The following is a 26,998-nucleotide window of genomic DNA, read 5'->3' as shown; positions in this document are numbered from 1 at the left end:
GATTATGCCTCACTCACTCCCCAGGCCCTGTCACTGTGTAGTCGGTCACCAGGCACACACGGGACAAGGATGGATGTTGCAGCTCTGAGCCGAAGAGCTGGATTTTAGGGCAAATTTTACCAAAAGTTTGGCAAACTTGCCCATGGGGAGCCAGAGCCAACACTATGGAGGACTAAGTTAGTCTAAGTTAGGTGTTTGACTCCATGTCTCTCCTGGTCTATGCCCTCTCCAGGTTCCTGGGTCCCTAGTTCTGCCCAGGTTTGCCGCTTGAGCTCTGCTGTTGTTCAGTTTCCAAAATCAGAACTTTGATGAGTAAGTGACGTTTTAGGGAAAGAGAAAACCCAAAGAGCTTAAACAATAAACAATAGTCACTCCCTACACAGCAACAGGCATGGCCAGCCACGTGCAGAGCAGCCCTGCTGGCTCGGACCTCAGGAAGGGAGGGCAGCTCCATGCCCAGAAAGGTAGGTTGGTAACGTCAGGCTGACAACAGGAGCAGGAGGAGCCCCTGGAGACTGGTCAGTCTCTCATGCACTGTCCATGGAGGAAAACTGCCGTCAGCTCCAGGGGGCTGAAGTAAGCCCCTGCTCTAACAGGACCCTCCAAACAGCCAGACACCTAGCAGCACTGTTTCTGCCAACTGTCAATCAAAAAGGATACCAGATTTAAGAGAAACAGAGCAATTTATCAATAATACGCCCAAATCAACAATGACATTTAAAAGTATGTTTATGTGTGTTTATCTGCAAACCCGGGGGAGGCCTCAGATGGATCCTGGGGACCTGGAGTGGCAGCTGTGAGCTGCCATGTGAGCGCTGGGCTTGTGCTCGGAACCCATGAGCCACTTCTTCAGCCCCAACTGCTCCAGTTTGTGTAAACGACCACTGATTGTAAGACACACACTCGGGGCTGGAGCCAGGATCCACAGGTAAAAAAACATGGACTACTCTTGGAGAGGATCTGAGTTTAGGTCCCAGTACCCACATCAGACAGACCACAAATACCGTACCTCCAGCTCCTGGGTGGGGATCCAGATGCCTCCTGGGCTACGTGGGCACAATCTGATCTTAAATGCATCTTTAGTTTTATGATAGCAGTTAATGTTAGTGTATGCTGTGCTTTCTCAACTTGGAGCCAAGTTACATATAACACCAGGTACCTGAGAGGCTGAGGTAGGAGGGTGGCAAGTTCTAGGCCACCCTCAACAGCTCTAATCACATTCTGTGTCACATAAAAATGGGCCTGTGATATAGTGTGGTGGTAGAGCCCTTGCCTAACATGGGCAGGATTCTGGGTTTACTCAGGAAGCTGAAGTAGGAGGACTGCTGAGAGTTTGAGGCTAGCCTGGGCTACATAGCAAGACCTTGTTTCTAATAAAGAAAAACCCACAGGCTGCCCTAAAAAGACTACACAAGTCTGTCAGATGATGAGCAGCGAGCAAGTCTGAGCAGCAGCTCCTCCTCCATAACAGGTCCCTCCAAGTGAGGACACAGAGAAAGGGCAAGAAAACCCCACGGGAATGCCTTAGGCACACCGCATCCAGTTATAAACACTGTAACGCCCCAGGTGGGGAGGCGCATGACTGCTGCACCTGCAGACCCTCTGCAGGGACTGAGCTCAGGCTCCCCAGTGTGAGGCGTGGGCTGGCAAGGCAGAGAAGGCACTGCTGCTGCATGCTTCTGGAGTGGACAGGAAAGGCGTCCAGCTGCAGCATGCACCCTTTCTCCTGACTGCAGATGCAGCGTGATCACGGTCTCCTCACATTCCAGCCTTCAGTGACGCCCACGATGAGGGAAACTCGCTCACCTGCCTGCTTGGTGGACAGTCAGGCTATCAGCCACAGGGCTGCATCAGTAGCACAAGACAAGCACAGAGCCTGATTCAGAAACCTGGGCAGCTTTCTACCACACACCATCCCCCCTGTCCTGCAGGAGCACAGACCTTTTAGACTCATCTTTTAGACTCAGAGCAGGGCGGCTGCCCTCTATTCTCGGTGCAGGGGCAGTGAGGAGCCATGACCACCTTAACCCCTGCTCACAAAGATGGTTATCCACCTTCCAGAATAAACACAAACTTCATGAAAAAGCAGCAAGGATTCCAGCATGGCAGACAGCAAGAGGTGTGGAGGGCAGGGGCATCACACCGAAAGGCGGTCCTGGTGATGTCCTGGGCTTAGTGATCGGTGAACACTGGCCAGAATAAAATACACACACTGCAGAATGTCCCCTTAGAAATGGAAGCATACAAGAAGCCTTTGGCGCCTAAGGGAGAAGGGAGTGCCAGTTAAGGAGTAATCATTAGGCTGAAAGGGAAATTAGAGGCAGCTTAAAGATGCTATGCGTGTGAGTGACTGGAGGGGAGGGGATGTCATTATCTGTGCACCACTTCAGGCAACCGTAGGACATGCCAACGGTGGACCGTGGACTCCCAGGAGCCGATGAGTGGGTGCAGATGGAACCATAGGGACAAGAACTGCCCAGCTGTGACAGTGATCATGCACTAGGGTCAGGGATGAGTCCTCAGGAAGAGAGCAGTGTGTGGGGACAGCCAGCCAACACAAGGCTGCGTACAGGACACTGCACTGGCTTCTGGGTGCACAGTTTAGAAGTTAAATGCTAACAGCAGTTCCTTGGGAGGGGAAATGTAACCAGAGCCCTAAGGGAGGTTTTTACTTTACTCAAGGTTCTGCCATGCTGTTTAAAAATCAGGCCTCAGGGCATGCTGGCTTGACCCTGGCATGCACGCACCCAACTGTTTCAGACAGTTTACAAGGTTCATGGCCAGTGTGAAGTGGGTATAATGTGGGAGAGTGGGACCTGGGATCCCAGCACAAGGGAGTGAAGGCAGGAGGACCAAGAGTTCAAGGTCATTCTTGGCTATGAGAAGTTTTAAGAAATCCTGGTGTAAAAACACACGAACAACAAAATAACACATGACCACATGGCAAGATGGGGGAGAGTGTAGACTCACCCCCAGCCTCACTCAGTGAGACAGCCTGCCTGTCTTCAGGCCCCTATAGACAGAGACCCAAGGTCGTGGGGGAACCAGGAGGGATCCTCCAGCTGGAGCCCTGAATGAGATCTCCTTCATGCTGTTAGTCGGATCTACCAGAAACCCTCTGTGGGTGTTTAGTGTGGCTGTTAGGAATACAAGGGCAAACCTTTGGTCCATTAGTTCAAAGTTTGTCGTCTGTTTCTGTGCTTACAACAGCACAGCACGCCAAACAAGACAACACACAGCAGAGACACAGCGGCTCAGGTTTGCTAATGACTCAGAAACCAGCCAATCAGTAGAACCCAGTTTTGAGACATCTGGCTTGTCTCAGGCAGAACTGCATATACTGCAGTGTCCTGTCCACTCAAAGCATCAAATTCATATTAGGAAGCAGGTATCGATCATCCCAGAGCATCTGACAGTGTGCTGTACTAACCCACAATGCTGCAGCTCTGGCAGAGCCGGCAGCCTCAGCACCCAGCTAAATCGCACACTCCGCACTGGGAAACAGGTAGCCCAGCAGATGGGCAGAGGCACATGCCAGGTTCACTGATTCCAGGGACAAGCAGGGGCCAACAGTAGGAACTGCGAATCCTCATCTAGTGAGTGTCACCACTTTGCCTGCTGAAAGAAAAGTAATTGGTCTGAAAGCTATAATTGTCCTATGTTTAATATTCATGGATGGGCTTGGAGGACAGCCCCAATGCTCCCTTCTCTGCAGCCCTTGCTAATGAAAACCGAACCATAGGAGGCGGCTTTAGCCCGCCAATTAAAACAAAAGACACCAGAACCTTCCAAAGACTCCAGCAGAGGAGCATCCATCTGATGGGCAGGGAAACGCGCTGGAACAGAGAGGGAGGCACGCTCTGGTTGGTCCTGTGTAGAGCTTTGAATAACTCATTATAACACTTGCTCGTTCACACCCTGCACGCTCCCTGGCAGCAGGCAGCACTCATGAGCACACTACAACTCTCTGTGTGCTGGGCTGGAAGGAAGCGAGAAGACTCTTTAATTGGGGGGTCACACCTTGGGGCGTGCTTCCTGTTGGTTTGAATTCAACAGTGCTGCATGGTAACAAGCAGACTGAGGCAAAGCTGGCAGGGTTTGGATGCTGGGCTGGCTGCATTTCTATCCAGGAACTAAAGGTGATGTACAGAAATGTACGTGGGAAACGTGTTTTGAAAGGGTCAGCACACACTGCCATTTGACCAGGCTGTACCAAGCTGTGGAGCTGCACACAGTGCATGCGGAACCCACACCTCACCCACACAGCACCCCAGCCTTCCCAGAAGGCTCAAGTCCATAGCAACCAAACACTGTGTGTGCAGGTGGACCTCGCCAGCTCTGTCCGGCTGGGCTAAGCTGCAACCCAAGGGGTGATCCTAAGCTCTGAGCACCTGATTGCTCAGGGACTCTACTAACCCCCAAACTCCATGGCTCAGGAAAAGCCAGCCTGGGACACTGCCCAGGACAGCACTGCTGGACAAAGCAGCAAAACGGGAAGCATGGACGCTTTTAGCTTGGAAATGGTGCTTTAAGCACACGAGCTCAGCAAGCTGGCTCGGCAAGGGCAAAGACTGCAGCAGCCTGGTGACCTGAGTTTCGTCCCTAGAGGCTTGGTAAGGGTGGAAGGAGAGAACCAACTCCACAGTTGTCCTGGGACCTCCAAATGCCCACTGTGGCCGTGCACCCTCACCAGCATGCATGCACACATTTAAAAACAATAAATTTGAGACTATAGATAGTTTGCATACCTATGTAGCACATTTTTGTCTTGTTCTTCTTAAGATTTTAGTTCTGATTGTGTGTCTATGTGCATTTATGTGCACATGTGAGTGCAGGTGCCTACAGAGGCCAGAGGAGGGCATCTGGTCCCCTGAGCTGGAGTTGCCTTTTGTGGCTGCTGAGAATCACACTGAGGGCCTCTGGAAGGGCAGTGCATGCTCTGAACAGCTGGCCCTCCTTGCGGCCCACTCTCACAGACAGCCTCACTGTACAGCCCAGCTGTCCTGAGACTTGCCTCGTCCTCCAGGTGACTCTCACACCCAAGCAGTCCACGTCCATCCCCAGTGACCGAGCACTGAGCAAGGCTGGCTTTAGAAGGTACCTCTCCAGTCCACCTTAAACAATCTGTGCAGGAAGCCCACCCAGCTGGGGAGACGTCGACGGGCGGAGCGAGAGCTGGCCCACACTGGTTTACAGTCAGTTCAGGTAAGGACAGAAAGAGCAGTCTTGTCAACAAACCGCACCGAGACAACTGAGTGCAAAGCTAGGCTCCGCCTCACACTGAACCCAAATCACCTGACAGCTAGGTCATGCATTTTAAATATAAGATTAAATTTTTTTTCTTTTTTTCTTTTTTCTTTTTTTTTTTTTTAATTCCCCCCCAAGATTAAATTTTAAAAGTCAAAAAACCAGACTGACAACCCTGGACTAAGGAACTGTTTCTTATAAATAAATGCTAGCACAAGCAACAAAAGGAAAATCAGATAAATCACACTGAACTAGCATTTAAAGCCTATGCTGTGGAGAAACTGTTAGCAGTGAGAACACCCTTCACACAAGGGGAGGAAAGGCTTGCAGAGGACTCATCTGACAAGAGATTTGCACCCAGAGAAGCGAAAAACCTGCTACAACTCAACAATAAAAACCTCCATTGAAAATAGGATTTGGAGCAGGGCAGTGGGGCGGGGCGGGGGGGGGGAATGGACACACCTTTAATCCTAGCAGGCAGAGACAGGAGGCTCTGAGTTTGAGGCCAGCCTAGTCTACAGAGTTCCAGGGCAGCCAGGGCTACCAGAGAAACCCTGTTTTAAGAAACAAAAACAAAACAAAAAACAAAATTCGTACCAAATGTTACACAGCAGGCGCTAAGCCAGTCGGCTACACAGTGAAACCATGCCTTACCCTTCCATATACCCACAGTAGGATTTGGACAGACACATCTCCATGGAATGTATAGACGGGTTCAGGAATTGGGTCCTTAGACATCAGCACCAGGGCAATGCAGATCAAAGCACAAGGAGACCAGTTGCCTGCCACAGAAACTGAGGACTGCCCGGGGCCAAGGACAAGGAGAAACTGGGCCAGGGCAGGCAGGATGAGCAGCTACTCCAGAAAGGCGTGACAATTACCACTGAAGCCAGCAACTCAATTTCCAGGTGTCTACATTCATACGAGAACTGAAGATACACAAAACATTACACATGAATTACTATAATGGTCAAAACTATTAAGAGATTTAATTAACTAAAGCACCCACATGTCCACTGGCTTAGAGATGGACGGATGCTGTCTGTCCAGTGATGGGCACTACCCGGCCATAAAAAGGGCAGTGTTATGATGCACACTAACACATAGCTCACCCTGAAAACATGAGACTACATGGCAATCAGTCATAGGAGGCCTCGTGTCAAGCATGTACATAGATGTCTACAGGTAAGTGCACACTGAAGGAAAGTCAGCTAGTGCTACTCAGAGTGCAGAGCCTGGGCGGACAGGGACTGCTCATGGCGCGGGGCTTCTGTCTGGGGCACTATTCTGAAATTGTCTGTGCGTTTAAATTGGCGGGTTACACAGCACATGAACTCCACCTCAAGGAAGAGTTTCCAAAAGTGAACTTCTGGTGGAGATGACTTCGTGAAAATGCTTGACAGACAAGAATAAGGACCTGAGTTTGGGCTCACAAGGCCCAGGTAAAGCTGGACACAGGAGCACACATCTGTAATGTGGTAGTCGCATGATGAGATGAGAGGTAGAGTTGGGGGGGTCCCCACAAGCTCCCAGACTAGCTAGTCTGTACACACAGCCAACATGGAGGAGGCAAGGCCTGAGATGATGCTGTCCTCTGATCCCCGCGTATGTTCTGCAACATGCACTCTCGCTCTGTGTCAAACAAATGAAATCTAGGAGGGTGAGAGCGCGTGGTCCAAGCAGTGTATTAGCATCCCAACAGCTGCGCTCAGCTCCACATGAGTCTCTGGCAGCACGTGAGAGTGCCCTACTCTGGTCCCTGGCTGTCACTGGCAAGGGACTAAGGCACACAGGGAAGGGCTCACTGGACACAGCCCTGAGCCAACAGCTACAAGCGTCTTCCACTCACCGACAGACATGGAGGCTCTGGTTGTAGTTTGCTGCCCTCAGTCTCACCACCAGCAAACCCACAGATGAAATAAGAAAACCAAGCCCCGAGCTGTGACGGAAGTCAGCCTGATGGACTGCAGCAGACACTGGGGAAGTGGCTGTGCCAGGCTTCACACCATCCCGGTGTTTTCTTGTGGCCCTGCCCTGAACAGGGATTCCCACTACAGAACTGTAGGGTGGGGCAGGAGGCTGTAACCACTCTCCTGGAACTGAGTGAGCCTAAAATACCCTGCTCTTCCTCAGGAGAAAAGAGCAGACTAGTGACTAATGGGAACAGTGTGTCCATGTTGTATGCCTAGCTGTTGGGCAGGCTGCCCTAGCAGGGGCTAGCCTGGGAATGTACCAATAGGGGCTTACATATGTTTCAATTCTTCCATAGAGGGAGGGATTGAGGATCTTGACTTTTAGGTGAAGCAAGTCTTGGCTTTTCCTCCAAAGGCTAACTGTAAGCCCTCACTTGGGATGCAAGCCCAGGCCTGTAGTCTGGGTTTACTGTCTGGGTTTATTCTAAAGGGTAGGGGTATCCAGGGCTCTAACTCTGAGGAGCTCTGCCCCTGCCTGTCATCTATTGACTGATGCTGTGCTGAGAACCTGTGACCTCCCTGTTTTATTTAAAATTTTCAATTCCACTACATTCTAATAAATTGGATTTCTCAAAATTAAACTTGGGTTTCACACAGACCAGAGGGCCTTCTGAACTGGGCAGACGGTGCCTCATCAAGTCATGGTGCATGAGGAGGCGGGTATCATCAATCCAGAGTAAAAAAGGCAGCTTTACCGAGAATACCCACATGTCCCAGATGACAGCTTTCGAGAGTCAGCTGACAGCCAGCAGCTGTGACATCCTGGAGCTATCTGGGCTAAGGTCTTGAGACACAAAGGGTCCTCTGCTCTGGAGCAGGGCTCTGACTTCCCGCCAGCACCAAGAAGCTCACAATGCACATACACTCCAGCCAGGGTCCACAGCTCCAGGCCTGATTTGGAGGTCCCTAAGAGCCCCTGATGTCTGCTCCACTAGAAAACGGCTGCGACCGTCAGCTCAGATCACGGACTGATCTGTGTCCCTGGTCACACACTAGAGCTACCTGCCTTGGTGGTGATGGTTGGTGTGCCTGTGTGTGGTGTGTGTGTGTGTGTGTATATGTGTGTATGTGTGTGTGCACTTGGGAGCAAGGGCATGAAGAAGTCAGAGGGCAATGCCAGCTACCCTCAGTTGCTGTCTTCCTCATCATTTGAGATACCTCTTTTAGTTGTTACTATTTTATTTTTAGACAGGGTCTCCCTATGTAGCCTTCACTGGCCTAGACCTCACTATGTAGACTAGCTTGGCTTTGAACTCACAGAGATCCACCTGACACTGTCTCCCAAGTGCTGAGATTAGAGGTGTGAACCACCATGCCCAGCTTGCCTCCTTTTTATTTTAAATATGGGTTCTGGGATCTACCTTTAGGTCACGTTTGCCCAGCAGTCACTTACTGACTGAGTCATCTCTCCAGCTCCCCAAGCCTTAGCACACCAAACTCAGAGCTCCATCTGTAAGCCTTTGTGAGACAGAGACTGAGTGCCTTTCCTTGGGCTCTTTTTCAGTAGGTGGCCATGGGGCTAGTGGGTGAGGTTCAGGGGTTGGAAATAGTATGTGACCCAACAGTGACTTGGGCAAGCTGCTGCTCTACTGGGACAGAGCTTTGGGATGTGGCACAAAGAAATGCCTGCCTCAGAGCTGATGCCCACAGCCAAGGAGCCCGGCACCTGCAGCCTGGGCTGGGCCCAGGGCAGGGGCCAGCAGCATTGGCACCCATCCAGCCTACCTCTCTCTGGGGCACTGGAACAGACACAGCAGGTAACTAGCCAAAAAATCAGAGAGAAAGCAAAGAAGACAGGACAAGGGGGAGGAAACTACAATGTGGACAGGAAGGGTCTCTCAAACACTTTAATCCTGCAGTAAGAAAGGCTGGCACTGCCCTGTGCGGGGGAGGCGGGGAGGGGGACTGACTCCCTCAGCCAATGTGTTAAAGAGAAAGCCACTAATCAACTAAAAACAAACTGGAATCTGTTCCCATCAAGTCTCTTTCCTGTCACCAGAGGGACACACAGTCTCTGAAATACAGTCTTGGCCTCACTTGGCAGACAGCCCTATTGTGCTGAACACAGCCGTCCCTTAGGTTATTGTTTTTAATGTTGGAAAGTGAGTTTTTCGGTGCCAAACAAATTCTGCAGCAGGGGACAAAAGATATTCCAAGCGATCGCCCTGGACTATCCACCGACTGCCTGACAAGAGAGCTGTCCTGTCAAGCTTCAGAAGTGGAGTGGATGCACAGCAGGTCCAACCATTACCTAATGTGTGACTGTGCTCCAGGTCCAGAGGATGGGGGCTGGGCCTGCGGGCAAGGCTGAAGCATGAGGTACTCACAGCTCGGGGCCACGTCAGCCCTGACCTACCTCCTGTCCATGTTGCCGCTGACCATGAGGTTGGGAGGGCTGTCCCGGATGTTGACACAGGTGAAGTCTCCAAGTGCATTGCCCAGCTTCGAGAGGCAGCGCTCTGCTTCCAGGCTGTACACCAGGATCTGAGGGGGAAGAAAGCGCAGGGTGTCAGTCACATCTGTCAGGACATCATCCACTTTCCACTGTGCCACCCTTGAGGAGTGCGCTTCCCTCTGTCTCCAGAAGATGCTTTGCTACCCAGTAGCTTGGACACTTGCAGGCCACTGAGAGTAGAAGGACATGGCCAATCAAGTGGCAAAAGACCAAAGAGTCTGGATGAGCAGCAGTCAGACAGGGAGCTCTCCCCACAGCTGACCTGAACCTGAGTCCACAGAGCTGCTTTCTGGATTTGTCTGTCTGTTGGTTCTTTTCTTTTAAGAAGTGGAAGCGACAAGCACTAGCTTCTGATCTAGGGTTAGCTGCAGAGCTTACAAGAGCTGAGGGCAGCCGTACTGTAGACACCACAGCATGGCGGCTCACACAGAGCAACACTCCAACAGCATACTCTCCCCACTCTCCCCTTGGGGATGGGAATTTGGTGCTGGGTGTCAAAGCCAGCAAGCAGATGCCTGCAGGCTCCAGATACTGTCAACCTCCTAGATGGCTGCACCTCTTCCTCAGCAGAGGAGAGTGAAGGACAGATCACAAACATCCCCTGGAGTCAGGCCCTGAGGCAGGGTTTGGGTTTGGATTTTTGTTTTTTGGACAGGGTCTCACTGTGTAGCTCTGGCTGTCCTGGAACTCACTCTGTAGACCAGGCTGGCCCTGAACTCACAGAGAAGTACCTGCCTCTGACTCCTGAGTGTGTACACCACCATAGCTTGTTGTCCAGTCAGCTTTTTAATGAAAGACATTTCTAGCTCCGCTGGGCAGCAATCAGTAAACAGTGCACAGCCTTCCCACCCCACTGTACTGACGTCTGCTGAGCACACGGTGAGCATTGTGGGTCTGCAGAGTGACTCTATGGCACGCCTACAGAGGCTGTGCCCCTCTGGTTAGCCCAGACACTTAGCACTCCGTAGTGGAGCTTCTTGTGTCAGTCCTGAGAAACTCCTAACACTCAATCATCTCCACTGTGGGAATCATCGATCTCAAGGTGGCACACACTTCTAACACATGAATCTTCAAGTCTGTGGTAGTCTAACACCACAGTCAGGGTAATTAACTACTGTCGAAAGTCAGAGGCAGAATCCACAACACCTTCTCAATGCCTAATCCACAAGACAAGATGCAACGGACAAGAAAAGTTCCGGACAGAGAGGTAAGTGTGCTTGTTTGTTTGTTTAATTTTAAAAAACAGGGTCTCACTGGGTACTGTTAGCTGTCCTGGGACTCAGTATGCAGACCAGGGTGGCCTCCAACTCAGAGACCCACCTGCCTCTGCCTCCTGAGTGCTGGGGTTAAAGGCGTGTGTCATGCCTGTCTCCTGACAAGACTGTTTTAGACAACTTAGTAATAACTAAGATGGTGCTGTCTCCAACACTGACGAGATCAAGTCTATCCTTAGCAGCTGAGCTGGACACTATTACGGTGGCCTCTGGAAGGGGAGCGGTGAGAGCCGGCCACCGGATGGTGTCTGGAACAGGGTCCCAGCACTAAGCAGCAGCTCCACGGTGAAATGCTCCAGTGCAGGCCCTGTCCACGCACGCACAGATGCCAGCCACAGTAGACCCTGGACAAGCACAGCTTCTCTGTAACAACCTAAAAAGATCTACTAACGTTTTAAAAAATGAAGCCATTTTGGACCTAATTATCGTCACAGAGATTTCAATACTTTGGACTGACATTTTTATTTCTACACTACATTGGTGGGCAGAGGAGAAACACAAGAACTAGGCTCACACAAGCCAGCGGCAGCCTTCACTTTCTTTCAGTTCCTCTTTGACAAGTGGATGAATCATCTCTAAGTGATGCAGAGAGATAACCCCGCCAAAAAGACTGCAAATTCATCATAAAGACATCCAAGTCAGCAGTCAAGTAGTTCCAAAATGTTCAATAATTCAACGGATCAGAACTATCCAAAGAGAACCTTTACCATTGCGTTTAGTTAAAGACCACAGAGATTGGAAAACACATTACCATCTCCAAGGCAGGTCTTCCACACTACAAGTCCCTTAACGACCTTTACCATGGCTCCCTCCCTCCCACACTCTCTCTCTTTTAATAAGGTTGAGCAAATGGGACTTCATTTGATCTGATTGCCACAGCCTAGTGACATCAATTATTCATGCTCACACCCCCTCTTGTTAAGACCATGCATTAGACTAATTTTTCTCTTTATTGCCCTGGTTGGGTGAGTCTTAACCCACGACCACTTGAGTTGTTCTCAGAGGTGTTCAGAAATGCTTGAGAGAAGGGGAAACTCCCCCCAGCTACAGTGTGGGAGCAGGTGCTCTACACTAATGTGGCCGCCGAGTCGATAGATTAGCGGAGCATCAAATGCAGGTTCAGCAGTGTTCAGCAGTGTTAGCAGCAACCACGGCGCAGGCAGACGTGCGCTGCCATCCGCTGAGTCTCCAGCACATCTGCGGGCGGCGTGAGTGCTGTGAGCTCTCATTCTCCCTTCTGAAGGGCAGGTGGATCTGTGGGACCCTCTGGGAATGAGAGCTGCATTGTCACAACAGGCCAGGCAGCAAGTTTCCTATTTGTCTACTTCCCCCCCCAGAAAGATTAAATTGTTTCTGATAAAACAAAGCTTTAGAATCCCAGCTTTCAACTATTCTGACTGCTCTCAATTCTACTTATAAAGGCATGTTTTAAATATAATGCCTCTTATAGTAAGTTTTAACAATAAAATATGTAACAGAAGCATGTGGTGGCCCACTGAGGCCCATCTCCAGGAACAAGCCACCCTGAGCAGTCTGGTTAAAAAAAAAAAAAAAAAAGCATAGATCTTTAGTTTGAAGGTCTGTCTCTCTTGCTCTGTACAGGCAAAAGTCATCTCTGTGTGAGGGTAGTGTTTTACAGATGTGTCCCCACTACAAGAAGCTCTGGGTATTTTGAATGGCTAGGAGAGCTTCCATGATGAATACATAATTCCATTCTGATAAATAAGTTGTTTCTATCTGGTTTTTGATAAATCATTCAACAGCCGGGTGACAAGCATTTACAAATCTTCTTCTGTGTAGCGGGCACTGGAGTGAACGGGTGTGGCAGCCAGCGTACTGCCAGATGAGAGAGACATATCTGTGCCAGTTGCTGCTGGCCCAGCTGGCCCACTCTTCCCCACGTGAGACCTGCCTCCTCTGGGATCATGAGCCATCGTAACACTGTGTCCCAGCAGCTGATGTCTCAAGCAGGAGGGCTGTTGTACTGGCCATAGTATTAAGAAGGAGATGGCCACAGGTCTAGCATCTGGAAAGCATCAGCGACTACTCTAGGTGGGGAGGCCTGCATCTTCTACGTGTGACCAGGTCTGTTGAGAGTGCCTAGAGGTTATGGCTTTCCAGACAAGTCCTGACAGAAAGGCCAGAAGGTGCTCACTACCCCTCATAGTGGGGTCAGCTGGAGCTTGCCACCCTCTTCTCCTTCTCCACTCCACTCCGAGCTCTTTTAAACCTGGGGCTGACATCACCCATCTGTAAGCATGAACCACCAACAAACAGAGATGCCTTCGAAGAGCTTTGCTGACAGAACTATGGTTGTGTTCTGATGAACAAGACTTTAATTTTACCAAAACTTTAGAGAGTGGCTGGCTCATCTCCTTGGAGCCTCAGGCTGCCTCACCAGTGTGGTCAACAGTGAAGATGCGGCTCTCCCCACAACAGCAGCATTGTAAGAACCCTTTGAATCAAAAAGAACCTGCCTGCTTCCCTTTAAACAAGGGGCACGCCGAACAGGGATGGAGCGCATTCCAAAGACGTGGAGAGAAGGCCTGACCCAAAGTCTTGGAGACTGCAGACACAGCTTACCCTCTCCCTCCCTGCTACCTGGCCTCTCCCATCACTACCAAATACACTTTGCTCTTTGGATGAAAGGCCGGGGCAGAAGCCAGTTCTGAACAGTGAAAGCCAGCCTCATGCTCTGCATCTGCACCCAGTCAAGGGTGCTCTGCTCTCTCCATCACCCTCGCCACACATGCGTGCTGCATCTTGTGTTCCTGAGTGCCACCCTGTGTCATCCGCTCACAGCTCTCAAACACTGAGGGTAAACAGTCCCAGGACTATCTGCAATGTCAGGTGCAGCCTTGTTACCTTGCACTTATACCATGGGAGTGCTTCCTTAACTGAGGAGGGGCGCTGTATGCTCCCTGGAGCAGAAATGCTGCTGCCCTACCCTTGAGCAGCGCTCAGCATGACCAGCAGATACCAGATGTCCTTATGTGGGCCTGCATCTGGCTAGCCGCACGCTTTTGTATTTAGTGATGACTGGTGCAGACTAGGGACCCAGCAAACCTAGAATTCACTACAGTTTTTCCTTTACTGCGCAAGTCTTCCTTTCAGGGCCAGGTGACCTGAGGTCTATACAAGAGCTGCAATCCTGCCTAGGCAGAGGCCCCAAAGCACAGCAACCCTGTCTGTGGGTTCTCCTGCTGTTTGATGAGGTGGCAGACTGGAGTGCCTGACAGAAAGCTTCTCAAGGGTGCTACTGAACAGGCCTTTGCACATGCCATTCACCAGGGAAGCAGCACTATGCAGAGGGGCCCAACGTGAAGGGAGCATGGAAATTACAAAGGCGTGCGGGGCCTGGCTGGGGCTGCTCTGGGGACCCTACCCATGTCAGGTGGGGACCCAGCACTGTCAGCACAGAGGACATCACACTGAGATCTTTGCATAAAGCTGAGCCTGTGGACCTTACATAGTGGTGGGGTGAAGGTGGGGCCCTGCTCTGGTGCAGCTCAGCTCAGTTCAGCTCAGCTCAGCTCAGCTCAGCACAATGCTCCCACACCAACTGGAGCCACCCAGACCTCTGTGGTACTTGAAGATCAATAGCAGCTGCGTATCAGCTCACGATAAAGGAGGAATCCTGGACACACAGAGAGAAGCAGGGATGGTTTCAGGTTAAGGACAGAGTCCTCTGCATCCAGTCTGGGGGTCGCATGTGCAGCCACCTACTGTGTGGCCCAGCAGGCAGCAGCAAACTGAGTACATTTGAGAAAGTGAACTCAGAATTTCTAGGATTCACAGTAGATGGATGAACTAAGCAAAGACTGAGGGCAATCCAGGGAGACCCCATGAGCAAGAAGCTAGAGCAGTTCCTCAGAACACACTGCAGACACACAGTTGGGACCGAGGCCGGATTCGAACACTGGTCCAACACATACCTAACCTGAGCTCCACAGAGTGAACAGAGAAGCTTGCAACAGGTGCTGCCTGAGTGTTTGCTATGGCTGAAAAGAACCATAGGAAATCCCCAACAGGATAAATGAAAACAAATCCATACAAGGACATTGGAGCAAAACCACAGAGAATTAAATCCAAGTGATGATCTTAGAGGTTCTGTCCTCTGTTTTTGACAGAGGGCTCTGTTGGGTCCCAGGCTAGCTTGGAGCTGGAGGACCGGATGTTCCAACAGCAAAGGGAAAGGGTCCTCAGAGGGACGAGCAGTCACAGCCACAGCCAGTTTTGCACCAGTGTCAATGGATGTCGGAACCAGCAGGATCTTCAAGGAACCGAGCGAACATTGGCAACCTAGAACCACAGATATCTGGCCAGGCTGGTCTTCAAGAGGGCCAGCGAAATGAGGACATTTCAGGTAGAAAGGCAGCCTGGGCTTCACTGACAAAGTGAATGGACTGAAAAGTGCTCCAGAAAAAGTGTGAGTGGTTGGGAGAAGTGACTCAAGTAACCACAGAGAAAGAATGACCCTGACCGCACACAAAGAGGTGTCAGCACTGTGGGCAGTAACAGAACAACTCCAGCTCCTATTCCAGCCCAATGCCAGAAGGGAGGGAAATGTCCCATAACCACCCGATGCCAGCCACACAGGGTGAACATGGGCCCACGTCTCTGAATTCCAGAGCAGTGCCTGGCTGTGCCCCAGATGAACCAGACGAAGCGTGCAGCCCCCACACACTGTCTCTCACAACATGGTCACGAGCAGTGCTGTCTCAGAAAGACAGGCTTTGAGTGTGCACAAGCACTCATCTGCGGTCCACCCGGTGGTTCTGCCGCACGGTGCAGCTCTGCGGAGATGGCCGGCAGCACTCAGTTTTGTGAGTAGAAAACACAGGACGGGAAAGGCCGTGCGTCCTAGTAACAACTCAGACATTTCACCACAGAGCAAGGTGCGCATGCTGCTTCATATACAAGGCTAAGTGAGTGGCCCAGGGAATTCACAGATGAGCTCAGATTTAAAAAAAAGGAGGAGAAAGATGGACAACTGGGGAGGGCAAGGAGGCTGGGGAAAGTAAATCACACACAAAACAGCCGATAAAAAATAAAAAAGCAGTTAATATACATGAATAATGGATGTCTGATTTAAAAGCAGTTTACTCTGATATGATGTAATTTTTGACAACCAGCCAGAGAGACGATTTTAAGTCCTTGCCAGAGATAAGTCATAGCAGGAGGCCTGGCGCGGCCGTGTCTGTGAACATGTGGAGAATGACTTTCAGCACCGTCTCAGAGGTGACTTAACTGTTGGCAAACAGAAGCTGCCTCTCAGGTGCCCTGAGCAGCACCCTGCATGATGCAGCGCTTGAAGAGATGGCTCCCTGACATGAGCACAGCTCCCTGAAAACAGCCCCCCAACAGCTTCCATGACAGGCTCTGGCACTGTCCACACTCCCTCACACAAAGGAGAAGCAGCCTGGCCGCTCTTGTGCGTAAGTTTTAATTGGAGCGACAAGCCCACAAGGCCAAGATACTTCAGGGATGGGACGGTGTTGCTGAGCGTCGCCAGGCACTGGGTAGGCAAGGCTTCCACACTTCCTCCCACGGCCAATGCACCTGCAACCCTGCTTGTTCCAGGACTGGGCTCTTCCTGGGAGGCAGTGCCAATCACACAGACTGTGCCAGGCTTGGGGCTTTGTGATGTGGGCAGATGTCTACAAAGGACCAGACCGAGGCCAAACCAACACCTACTGTGACCCAAGCCTGAAAGAACTGAGTGAGTGCATCCTGTGGAGTCCCAGGGCTCTCGGGTCCCTGTGTGCCTCCTTACACATGCCCAGGGTGGTGAAGGTTTCCTTAAAGCAGTGAGCAGAGGCAGCTTGTGCCTGCTTCAGCTACCTCCTTACTTGACCATCTCCCAGGGGAAGAGGGGAAGGGGGGAGGAGGGGAAGAGGAGAAGAGAGGAAGAGGGGAAGGGCACGCCCACCGTGAGCACTGAAGCAAGCATGAGACTGTCGTCCAGAGCAGACCAGAGTCACCATGCAAACATGCCTGAAGCCTGAGGGCCTGTGTGCTGTGCCTCATCTACACATTTCACAGGTATTAGGGACACATGCCACATGGGCCCTGTGAGACAGTGTCAGTGCTTGCACTTTGTAGGGAGAAATGGAAGCTGCACTCCAGGCACAAGCTCTTTAAACTGAAAATGCTAATGTGCTGGCTGGTGCTATGTCAACTCGACACAAGCTGCAGTTATCACACAGAAAGGAGCCTCCCTTGAGGAAATGCCTCTATGAGATCCAGTTGTAAGGCATTTTCTCAACTAGTGATCAAGGGGGGAAGGCCCCGCTCACTGTGGGTGGTGCCATCCCTGGGCTGGTGGTCCTGGATTCTATAAGAAAGAAAGCTGAGCAAGGCAGGGAAAGCAAGCCAGTAAGTAACACCCCTCCATGGCCTCTGCATCAGCTCCTGCTTTCAGACCTGCTTGAGCTCCAGTCCTGACTTTCTTTGGTGATGAACAGCAGTGTGGAAGTGTGAGCTGAATAAACCCTTTCCTCCCCAATTTGCTTCTTGGTCATGATGTTTGTGCAGGAACAGAAACTCTGATTGAGACATCTACATTGTCTTCAATGGGAAGATGACAGGGGAAGAGTGGCGATCAGAGCTCTCATAGCCTATAGGCCTGATTATCCTTTCTTTCGACCAGCCTGACTTCTGTTTCAACCCCAAATCAGACCAGACGGCAGCTCAGAGGGTGGACAGGCAGATGGTCCCTAAACATATGGCAGCTGAAGGGGCTGAAGTCAGTAGGGACAGAGACTTTACTGTGGGTGCACAGTCCACAGACAGGACACTTACTTACTATATACATCCCCAAAGCACAGCAACCTCTGCTCACTGTGCAGTCCGCAGTGCTGTCTTGGGGACCCGCAGACCAGTGTGGCACTTTCTCCCACAAGCCCTGAGTCTCACTCCCGAGTCTCAACCGCCACTTGCACTTAGCCACCAGGAAACTGAACTGAAAACCATCTGAGATGGCTTGCCACACATTGCCCAGAGACCAGTCGGGAAGCAGGCCAGGCAGAGTCCAGCCCTTCCTACCCCAGGTACCATACTGGAGAGCCCCTTCCTGATCTCAGCCCAAATGGCTGTTCCCAAGAGCCAGCACAGTTCTGTGTGAAGGACTCCCCTGTGCCTGCTGTTCATCTGACCCTAAAAACTGCCGCAGGATGAGTTTTTCTCACTTTTCTCACTTCCTATAGAGAAAAGGAGCTGACAGAGGACACATCTCCATCCAGCTAGGAAGTTCTGAAGTAGGCTTCACTGGAAGCCGGCCATCAATGTTCCTGCTCTTGAAACCGCCACTTCAGGACACTCCAAATGCAGTCCCGGCAGGAATGCCAACGGTAGCCCTGGGAATGCCACACACTGACCAGGCACATTCACCAGCAACTCTGCTCCTATGGGCCAACCTCAGACCTGTCAGACCTCTGTGCTCCAACTACCTGTGCTGCTGCCCAGCTGTTGCTGGCTCCAGTGTTGGTTAGCAGCATGGTCAAAACGTGAGCTGTGGGTTGTTCCTGTGCACTGAGGTCAAGGGAGGGATGACAAGGCTGAAGCTGAGGCCTATGCTTCTGGAAGGACATGAGGAGAAGAGACGGGAGAGGGAAAGGAGGCATCTGCTAATCTTGGGCAGGAAGGAACACCACACTAGAGAAGTGAGTACCTCTGTGCTACACAGAGAGACTCGCCATGTAGGTGCGGACAGAGATTTGGAAGCTAAAGTAGTTTCTGTGGACTTCTGAAGGCTTTGAGAGCCAGGCTACAGGCAGGCAGTAGGGCCTGACCCACAGTGCTTGGCATGGGCTGTTTTTCTGATCTAACTGGAAATAGTTGGTGTATAAGTGTGTACCAAGGAGTGCAGGGTCTGCAGGGGCGTAAGTGTGTGCCAGAGAGTGCAGGAGTATGGGTAAGGGTAAGGGTAGAGGTCCAGGGGTGTGTGGATATGCCAGGGAGTGCAGCGTGCAGGAATGGAAGGATACAGTTCTGGAGGCATTTTCAGTGTGCATGTCAAATTCTCCTGTGAAAAGATGTATGAGTTCCTGACCAAAGGAAATGGGGAAGTGGAACCCTAGCCCACTGTAGGAGCTCAGGTCGATGCCTCAGCCTAGACTCTAACAGGGATGTGAAGAAAACTGGATATGGACCTGGGTTACGTACAGCAGGTCGACCCTCATCAGTGCCTTGCGAGGAGGGAAGTGGTGGCTAGGTCACGGCAGGGCTGCCTCTTACAACTAGCCTTCAGAGGACTTGCACCTTAACACTCAGCAAACCTTATCATCCTGCCCAAGTGAGTCCTGTAATTGGCAAGAGACTGCTCAAGTGTGAGCTGAGCTGGTTTTCCTCGGCCTAGCTGCAAGGGACTCCATCCTGCAATCAATTGTAGAGGGTGCTGTAAGGAGTTTGGCATCCACTAGAAGAAGTACCTGTGCAGCTCAGCAATCGGTGTTAGTGCTAACCCCACCCTAATCTAGGACCTTACAGAAAACAGGCATGCGGGCCACTGTAATGAAGCAGTCTTCCAGGGGCTGGGGAAAAGCCAAGTCCTCTACTTTAACTGCTGCCTGTTATCTGAAATAGCTGGGGACTGAGCCCATACAGGCCATGTGCTGTGTGGTTTTACTTTCCCTCTCCTTCCCTGCTCAGCTGTCTGGACTGTGTGGGAATATACCGCTCACCCCAGGGTCACTGTTTTCACTCTTGGAAAGAGGCAAACATTTCCACCAGGCCCCCTCAGATCCTGAAAAACACTGACAAACCTAGCTGCTCTCTGGGTAATATTTACCCTGAGATTCATGTGGCACAGAGAAATCAAAGCCATCCCCATCTGTTGTGCGGAAATGATCCCAACAGTCAACTCCAAGTCCACTCTCCATGTGTGCAGGATGGTGGACCAGGGCAGGAGTTCCACCATAACCAGGGAAGCCATGGAAAATCAGACCCTAATAAAAATCTAATTTTAATTCCAAAGCCTAATAAGAAAGGGCAGTGGCATCATATACATCAATGTAACGCCTTGTAAACTTGGTCAATGTCGTCAGAATACTGATAACTTCATTTAAAAATCCAGAAATATTACAACATCAGTGGCATACAAAACCATGCAAGGTGTGTGCAGACAGAAGCTATCTGAGGTGTAGTGCCAGCCCTGCCAGCTAGGCCTTACAGTGACTCAGCACCCATACCAGCTCCCACATCAGCTCCGCACAGCCCTTTCCACTCAGGCCTCTTTCAAAACCAGGCTCAGGAAAAGACTAAGCTCCTGGGTTCCCACACCTCCCAGGGAGCACGAGGGCTCCGGCTGGCCTGGGCCACCTCTTCCCACAGCCTGTTGTGTCTGCCTGCACAACTCCAACTTCACCCCAATACCAGTGGGCACAGAGGCACCAGATGTGCAAGCATCACCCCAATTTCTGAGCTGGAATATCAGGGCAAGTAACTTTATAAAGTTTATGACTGAGAGCCCTGTTCAGCCCACTGGTCACACCTGCCATGTCACTTTATGCTCCTGAGAACCGCAGATCCTAAGTCACACTTACCTCCCCCAAAGTAACAAGAACAGCTTCCATAGAGCCCTTCATGCTTCATGACCTTAGAGACAACGCTCAGTTCTGAGTCCAGAGGCCGCTGAGCTGGGGGGAACTGACAGTTCCAAGTGACCCTGGGGCTCTGTGGAGACGTGTCAAGGTCCCACCAAAAGTTAAGAGTGTGCCACCATTCTCCTTTCCTTACCAATAATGCCAAGAGTAGGTGCTGGCACGATTTTAGGAGCAAAACCTGTGTAAAGCAGCTTCAGATCTCATTTCTTTGGTTATCTTTGAGAGTTTCAGCGCTCTGGAATTCCCAGAGTTCACCGTGTCTCCCTCACAGGGCAGAGCCTCTTCACTCCTGGTCACAATTACCGAGCACGGGCTGAAAGCAGAGAGAAGCATGCTTGACTCATCGCTCTCCAGGACTCATGGGATCGTGCTCACTGATGTGACAGAATGGACCAGTGCTGGGCCCTCTTCCTTCTAGAAAACTGTCTCCAGGAGTTAGCCCTCAGTGCCCCAACAAAGAAGTAAACAAGACGGAAAGTTTTGGAGAGCATGTGAAAATATATTACAGACTTTCGATTTTAGCTTGCTTGTCCTGCATGTGAAATATCAAGTCTTGATTCTCAGAAGCAGAAACCTCAACAGAAGAAAAGATGGCTCTCGGATTCTGGCAGACATGGCAGAAGGCAGCCCGTCTGCAGCACGCTCTGACCCAAGGCTCCAGACAGACGCTCACCTTGTGGCCAGTGCAGGCAACCAATCCCAAGTCTCGTCCTGGCTGCACATGGACAGTCATCAGCTCAGAGTCTCGGGCAATTATTTTCTAGCGTGATGTAAGCTGCGGCAGCCCAAGCCAGCCTCCCTGCCCAGCACACTCCAGCCTGCGATGACTTCACCCGTGCCCTGATTAGAATGCACACCGCATGCTGCTTAATACAATCTGCCATCAAATGCCAAGAGCGTCAGAACCAAATTGGGAAATATGTCCAGACCCACAGAGCGAGGCTAAGAGCACTAAGTGGGCTCCAGCTCCCTTTATGAGACCCAGGGCTCATCGACAGCATGGTGTTCTCCCATGGCAGCCCTGCCTCTGGCCATCCACCCTGAGAGCACATTCAGGCAGCAAAGGGATTGATAAAGGTAGTGTGCTGCTAGAAATGCTTACAGAAACAAAGCTGTGTTGCTGAGTTCCAAGCTATGAGGCAAAACCAAATCCTAGCAGGCTGCTGGAGCACCAGCGTCATGTGGAGGGCTGTGTGGACACAGTGCAGTGTAAGGTGATGTGGTCAAGACACTTCTGTTTCTTCTGCTGTCAGCTGCCATTCAGTGATGGCTGCCTCTAAGACATTTACACTCAAGTCTGAGAACCCAAGATCGGACTCAGGATTCTTTTCTGCTGTAAGTTAAAGACCTCCGAGCAGCCTCTCTTGCTGGGACTCTCCCCTCCATTCCTGCCCCATCCCTCCTGCCTGGTGCAATGAGCATGGCCCTCAGACAGCACACAAGCCTCGGATGATCTGCACCGCTCACTGACCCAGCAGTCACGGTCCGTCCCTCACTGCCTAAGAGAGGCCAGACAAGTGGTTCAACAGAATCATGGACCCCACGAAGGAGTACCCGCACGCAGCGGGGAGGCACCCAGCAGTGCATGTCCCTACTCTGCAACATGACACTGGCCTAAGGGAGCTGCCAGTCCTGCCATGTGATCCAGTCAAGAAATACAAAGTATGAACTGAACAGCAAAGTCAGGCAAAGCCCCACTGTCCTTCCCAGCTGCAAAGCCTAGAGAAGGGTCATCCAGGAAGTCCACGGGGTGGTTGCTGTCACCCTCCAAGAATACCCTCAGTGCAGCAAGGCTGTCAACGTCCTGACAGAGCACACTGGTTTTCCATATCATGGTTGATCAATAGTGACTGTATCAGGTACAAATGAAGACAGATCAAACTCTGTTCTCATAAAGCTTTCATCTGAGTCCTAGCTATAGGGGCCAGAAGTACAGATGTAAGTTCCCATGTGTGCACAGCTCCAGGCAAGCCTGTTGCTATGCGGCTCACAGCAACGTAATAAACAGCGCAGGCGCTTTCACTGCCAAGCTGAATGCACATGGCCAGTTCAGAGTTCACAAGCAAGGAGTCCCGAACCTCCAGTACGTGGCTTGACCAACACAGACCAGCAACGGTGACTGACATGCGGCTGCTCTGAGAAAGCGGAAGACACAGTGAAGATGAAGGCTCTCTTGGTCCCCGCCTGCCTCCCTCCTGATGGAGAGCCATCTCCATGCTGGGTTCCGGCAACTGGGAGACTGTGCAGCACTAACTAACATCCGCCTGACTGAATGCCTGCCGCTGTCAGCATCTGAATAAGGCCTAAGGACATCCTGCCGTCAGCACCCTCCACCTTCACCACAAAAGAGCAAGTCATCCAAAAGCAACGAACTGGTAGTAAGTTATTTAAGGTTCAAGGCATTTCTAAGCATTAATTTCAAAAGAATTAATGTCTCATTCAGATGAGCATTACGATCAATTCTTTTCCCTGGTTGGGAGCTTGAGAGCATTAGAGGAACCTATGCACTGGGTAAGTCAGGGAGCAGGGCCTGTGTGCAGAGAGGAGCGAAGCATCGGACACAGCTCAGTGGCCCAGGCAAGTGAAGTCCTAGGTATCTAGAGAAAGACTATAGTGTTAATGTCACCATTACCCGATGTCTCTGAGAACTCTAAAAACAAACAAACACAACTGCAAAGACTAAACAGCAACCAAGCCCTTCCACCAGGGACCTGAGTCCTCCCAGGTGAGGAAGGAAACCTGTCAGAAAGCAGCTCCCTCCTCGCCCCTTTCAGGGAAGTCACTCTGGTATCCTCACTGCAAGCTTCCCAGCTAGGGACATGGCGCTGCTGCAGCCCACAAGTGGACCCCAGCACAAAGCGCTGCCTTCCAGAGAAGCTTTGCTGCCACTGACCAGTCTTCCTGTACCACTAACTAGAAGCTAGGATAGTTACGTTTTTGAGCATAGCTCTAATATGTGTGGAAAATGAAATGTGCAAATGGTCTCAGGATCTTAGAATCCACATGTGAGCAGCAGATGAGAGAAAACATACCCGAGGGCTAAGGGAACAGCAGAAATGTCAGCAAGGGCACACCTCTCACCAATGTGAACCCTATAGGGCACACCTCTCACCACTGTGAACCCTATAGGGCACACCTCTCACCAATGTGAACCCTATAGGGCACGTCTCTCACTAATGGGAACCCTACAGGGCACGTCTCTTCCACGGAGCTGAGGGCACTAATTAGCCCAAGCTTATTAACAGTACTGTCAGGAATTGTTTACAGAAGAGGGAACAGGAAGGGGCTGGGGACACTAAGCAGCCGAAAGCATGTGCTGCTCTTCGAGAGGACCCAGGTTCGGCTCCCAGCTCCAATGACGACACTCAAGGGCACTTGCATAGAACTCCAGTTCCAGGAGATCCAAAGCCCTCTCTGCCCTCAAGGGGCACAAGGTATGCATGTGGTGCCAAGACACACATGTAGATAAATGAGTCACACACAAAACCACAAAATACTAATCTAAAAGGTTTTTTGTTTTTGTTTTTTGTTTGTTTTGTTTTTCTAAAGGAGGAAGAGGATCAGACAAAGGACGACTGAGTAACTTGTGTGAGGTCACACAGGGTCATGGGAACCGGGTGGGGCAGTGTAATCTCCAGGTCACATAAACACTATGTAGGAGAGGGAGCTCCTTCCCTGGGAGAAGGGACCTTTGGCTCAGGTGTTCCTTCCTAGAAGACTCCCAACTGCCAATGGGGTCAAGAGCAGGCAAACTGGAAGGAACCTAAAGCCAACGAAACGTCACCCCTCTCTCCTGAACCCACCCGAACGGAGTGTGCCCTGTAAATGCGCTTCAGGACTGAGGAGCTGGCCTGCAGTCAGGATGGCAGGAACTTGCAGCGGTAACACAGTAATCAGCCACGGGCTGACGAACGCTATGCTCCTGCCCTGTCATGCACCGCTGGTGACGGCAGAAACTATGATGGGAACTTTTCATTTTGCTTCCTCATTTTATTACTACATTGTTGTGTGTGTGTGCACACATGAATGGTGGCAGGGCACATGTACCAGGACACATGTGTGGAGATCAGAGGACGGTCATCAGGCTTGTGCTGTAACCATGGTTCCCTGCTGAGCTGTCACCAGCTCTGCCTCCCTCAAGTGTGGCTCAGCAGTGACCACCAGCACATCGACGTACCTCCTAATGCCAGACTGCACAGGAGCTGTGTAAGTGGCAGTGTGTGGTGCAGCCTGGCTGAGAGGCCCAAACAGTGAGGGTGGCCCAGGACGTGCCCACCAGTGAGGACTGGCTACACAGCCTGTGAGCTCTAAGCACAAACTGCAACCCTATGGCAGGGAGCTGGGGACACGAGAGATGGAACACTGCCTAAGGTACACTGCTCATCAAACACTAGGCATGGAACAGGTCACATACCTGAGCCATGTCTGCAAAGGTCCATCCTAGTCTAAAGGTGTGTCTGTGTATGTATGTATGTCTGTCTCCTACATGGACATCTGTGTGCAGTGGAGGAGGAACTCCGTCTCGCGCTCCACTCACTGCTCCGACGGCCCTGAAATGCTCACACACTGCCCTGATCCAGCTGAAAACACACTCTATGTCCTGATGCACAGGCTCCTCCCAGCACAGCGTGAGTTCAAGGCCAGTCTGGGGTATGTGAGACCCTGTTTCAAACGACCAAACCAAACCAAACCAAACCAAACCAAACCAAACCAAACCAAACCAGAAAGAGCTAAATTTTTTGGCTGCTTTAAAAAACAAATCCACGGGGTTGGGGATTTAGCTCAGTGGTAGGGCACTTGCCTAGCAAGCGCAAGGCCCTGGGTTCCGTCCCCAGCTCCAAAAAAAAAAGAAAAGAAAAAAAAAAAAAAAACCAACCAAACAAAAAACCAAATCCACACTGTTCCTTGTTAATGCACACAAACCACTGTTTCCATACCTTGTTTCCCTCATACACCCATCCCAGGCTCTTCACTCCAAAGGCGACCTGGCTGGCGGAGACATCCAGACACGTGGCAGGCTGGCCGTAGACATAGTGAAGGGTTCTGGCCGAGTCCTCAGCCTTCAGCAGGTACACCAGGTCCCCGGCAGTGGCTATTGCTACAGGGTACCTCCCAGTGTTCGGAACTATTTCAAGGTAGTCAACCTGTGGAGAGAAGAGTTGTTCAGTCATCTTGACTTGGTCTGTGCACAGGCCCAGCTTACAGAAACAGTTGAGCACAGGGGCCATCTGCAGGGATGGCCATGGCTCCTGCCCAGTGAAAAGACGCCTTTAACAGCGAAGACAAAGTGCACTCTGAGAAGAAAAGCCAAGTCAGGGAGACACCATCTTCCACTTGACAGCCCCAGGCTCAGGAAGCCTGAGGACACAGAGCTGGAAGTGAACAGGAAATGTGATCCAGTCCAACTTGTCCTCAGGCAAGAATGGCAGCCCTCAGCATTGGTGCAAGCTCACTGTGACCCAGGAGGGTCTATCAGTGCTTACAGACACCTGCCCGGCAAGGCTGTGCACAGCGCTCATGAGGAGCTGTTCCTGTCAGTGTGTACACAGCACAGTCACCCCAAATGCCGCACAACCACCGGAGACAACCTGAGGTCTTCCCTATGGCTAGGGAACAGAAGCCCCAGTGGGCTTCCCCTTCAGGGGACTAGGCTATGAGATGGCGAGACAATTTCCGGCTGTCTTAAATCCTAACTGTGGCAGTGGTTAGCGCCATCTTTACTTGTTTTGTTGTTTTACTAGACACTGAAACAGTGAGACTGCCCCAGTTCCAAGTGAACAGAGACATTTGTGTGAACATCAGAACCAACACCACAAGAGCCAAACTCTGTTCTTAGCTCTTTCCTGCCTGCCTGTCAGCCAGTGACCCTGCGACCATCTGAGGACAGAACAGCACAGACAAACACACTCTTGTCAGACCTTCTCTGAGTGCCTGGTGGTGGGCACACTCTGAGTGATCCACTTCTCCCCAGCGCAGTGCACACCCGTGCACCGCTGAGGAGTCACAGACAGTGGAGGCTGAAGGTGAGCTCCTGAGGAATTATGGAAACCCGTGGTGTAAAGGACAGTACTGAGCTGACTATATGCCAGAGGCGCTCAAAAGCCTGAGTTCTGCAGGCTGCCCTGGGGAGCTGAGCACACGCAAACATCCGGTGCCTCTGCTAATCCTGGGCCCAAATCCTGCTGAGCTGCCCAACATCTTGGGCTATGGGTCCATCCCAAAGGCCAGCTGCTCCAAGCTAACACTGTGGACCTGGGAACGTTGCCACAAGTTTTATTCAGGAGGCACAGCTAGGGAACAAAGATGGTCCAGCTCCATGGGCCAGGGGTGCCTGATCCAGGGACGCATAGCACACACTGGTAACTTGGCACTCAGACAGGAAAATAATGCTGGGAGCTGACCTGCCCCCAGCAGGGCTACTCACCCTGTCTCTATAGAAACTCA

The 26,998-nt window shown here is 51.3% G+C and overlaps 1 protein-coding gene across 1 annotated transcript in view; it reads right to left on the bottom strand.

Moving 5' to 3' along the window:
• Positions 1-26,998, bottom strand: part of Fbxw8 (F-box and WD repeat domain containing 8) — a 90,611-nt gene that overhangs the window by 4,522 nt on the left and 59,091 nt on the right. Inside the window, exons 7-8 of the mRNA NM_001107145.2 lie at positions 25,492-25,698; positions 9,577-9,704 (exon numbers count right to left, since the gene is read on the bottom strand). Of these exons, the coding sequence (NP_001100615.2) occupies positions 9,577-9,704; positions 25,492-25,698 (335 nt within the window). The remainder of the gene's footprint in view (positions 1-9,576; positions 9,705-25,491; positions 25,699-26,998) is intronic.

Source organism: Rattus norvegicus, chromosome 12 (genome assembly GCF_036323735.1).
Source record: "Rattus norvegicus strain BN/NHsdMcwi chromosome 12, GRCr8, whole genome shotgun sequence".
Classification (NCBI taxonomy): Eukaryota; Metazoa; Chordata; class Mammalia; order Rodentia; family Muridae; genus Rattus; species Rattus norvegicus.
Note: the sequence above shows the minus strand (reverse complement) of the source record. Positions and strands in the feature narration are given on the sequence as shown.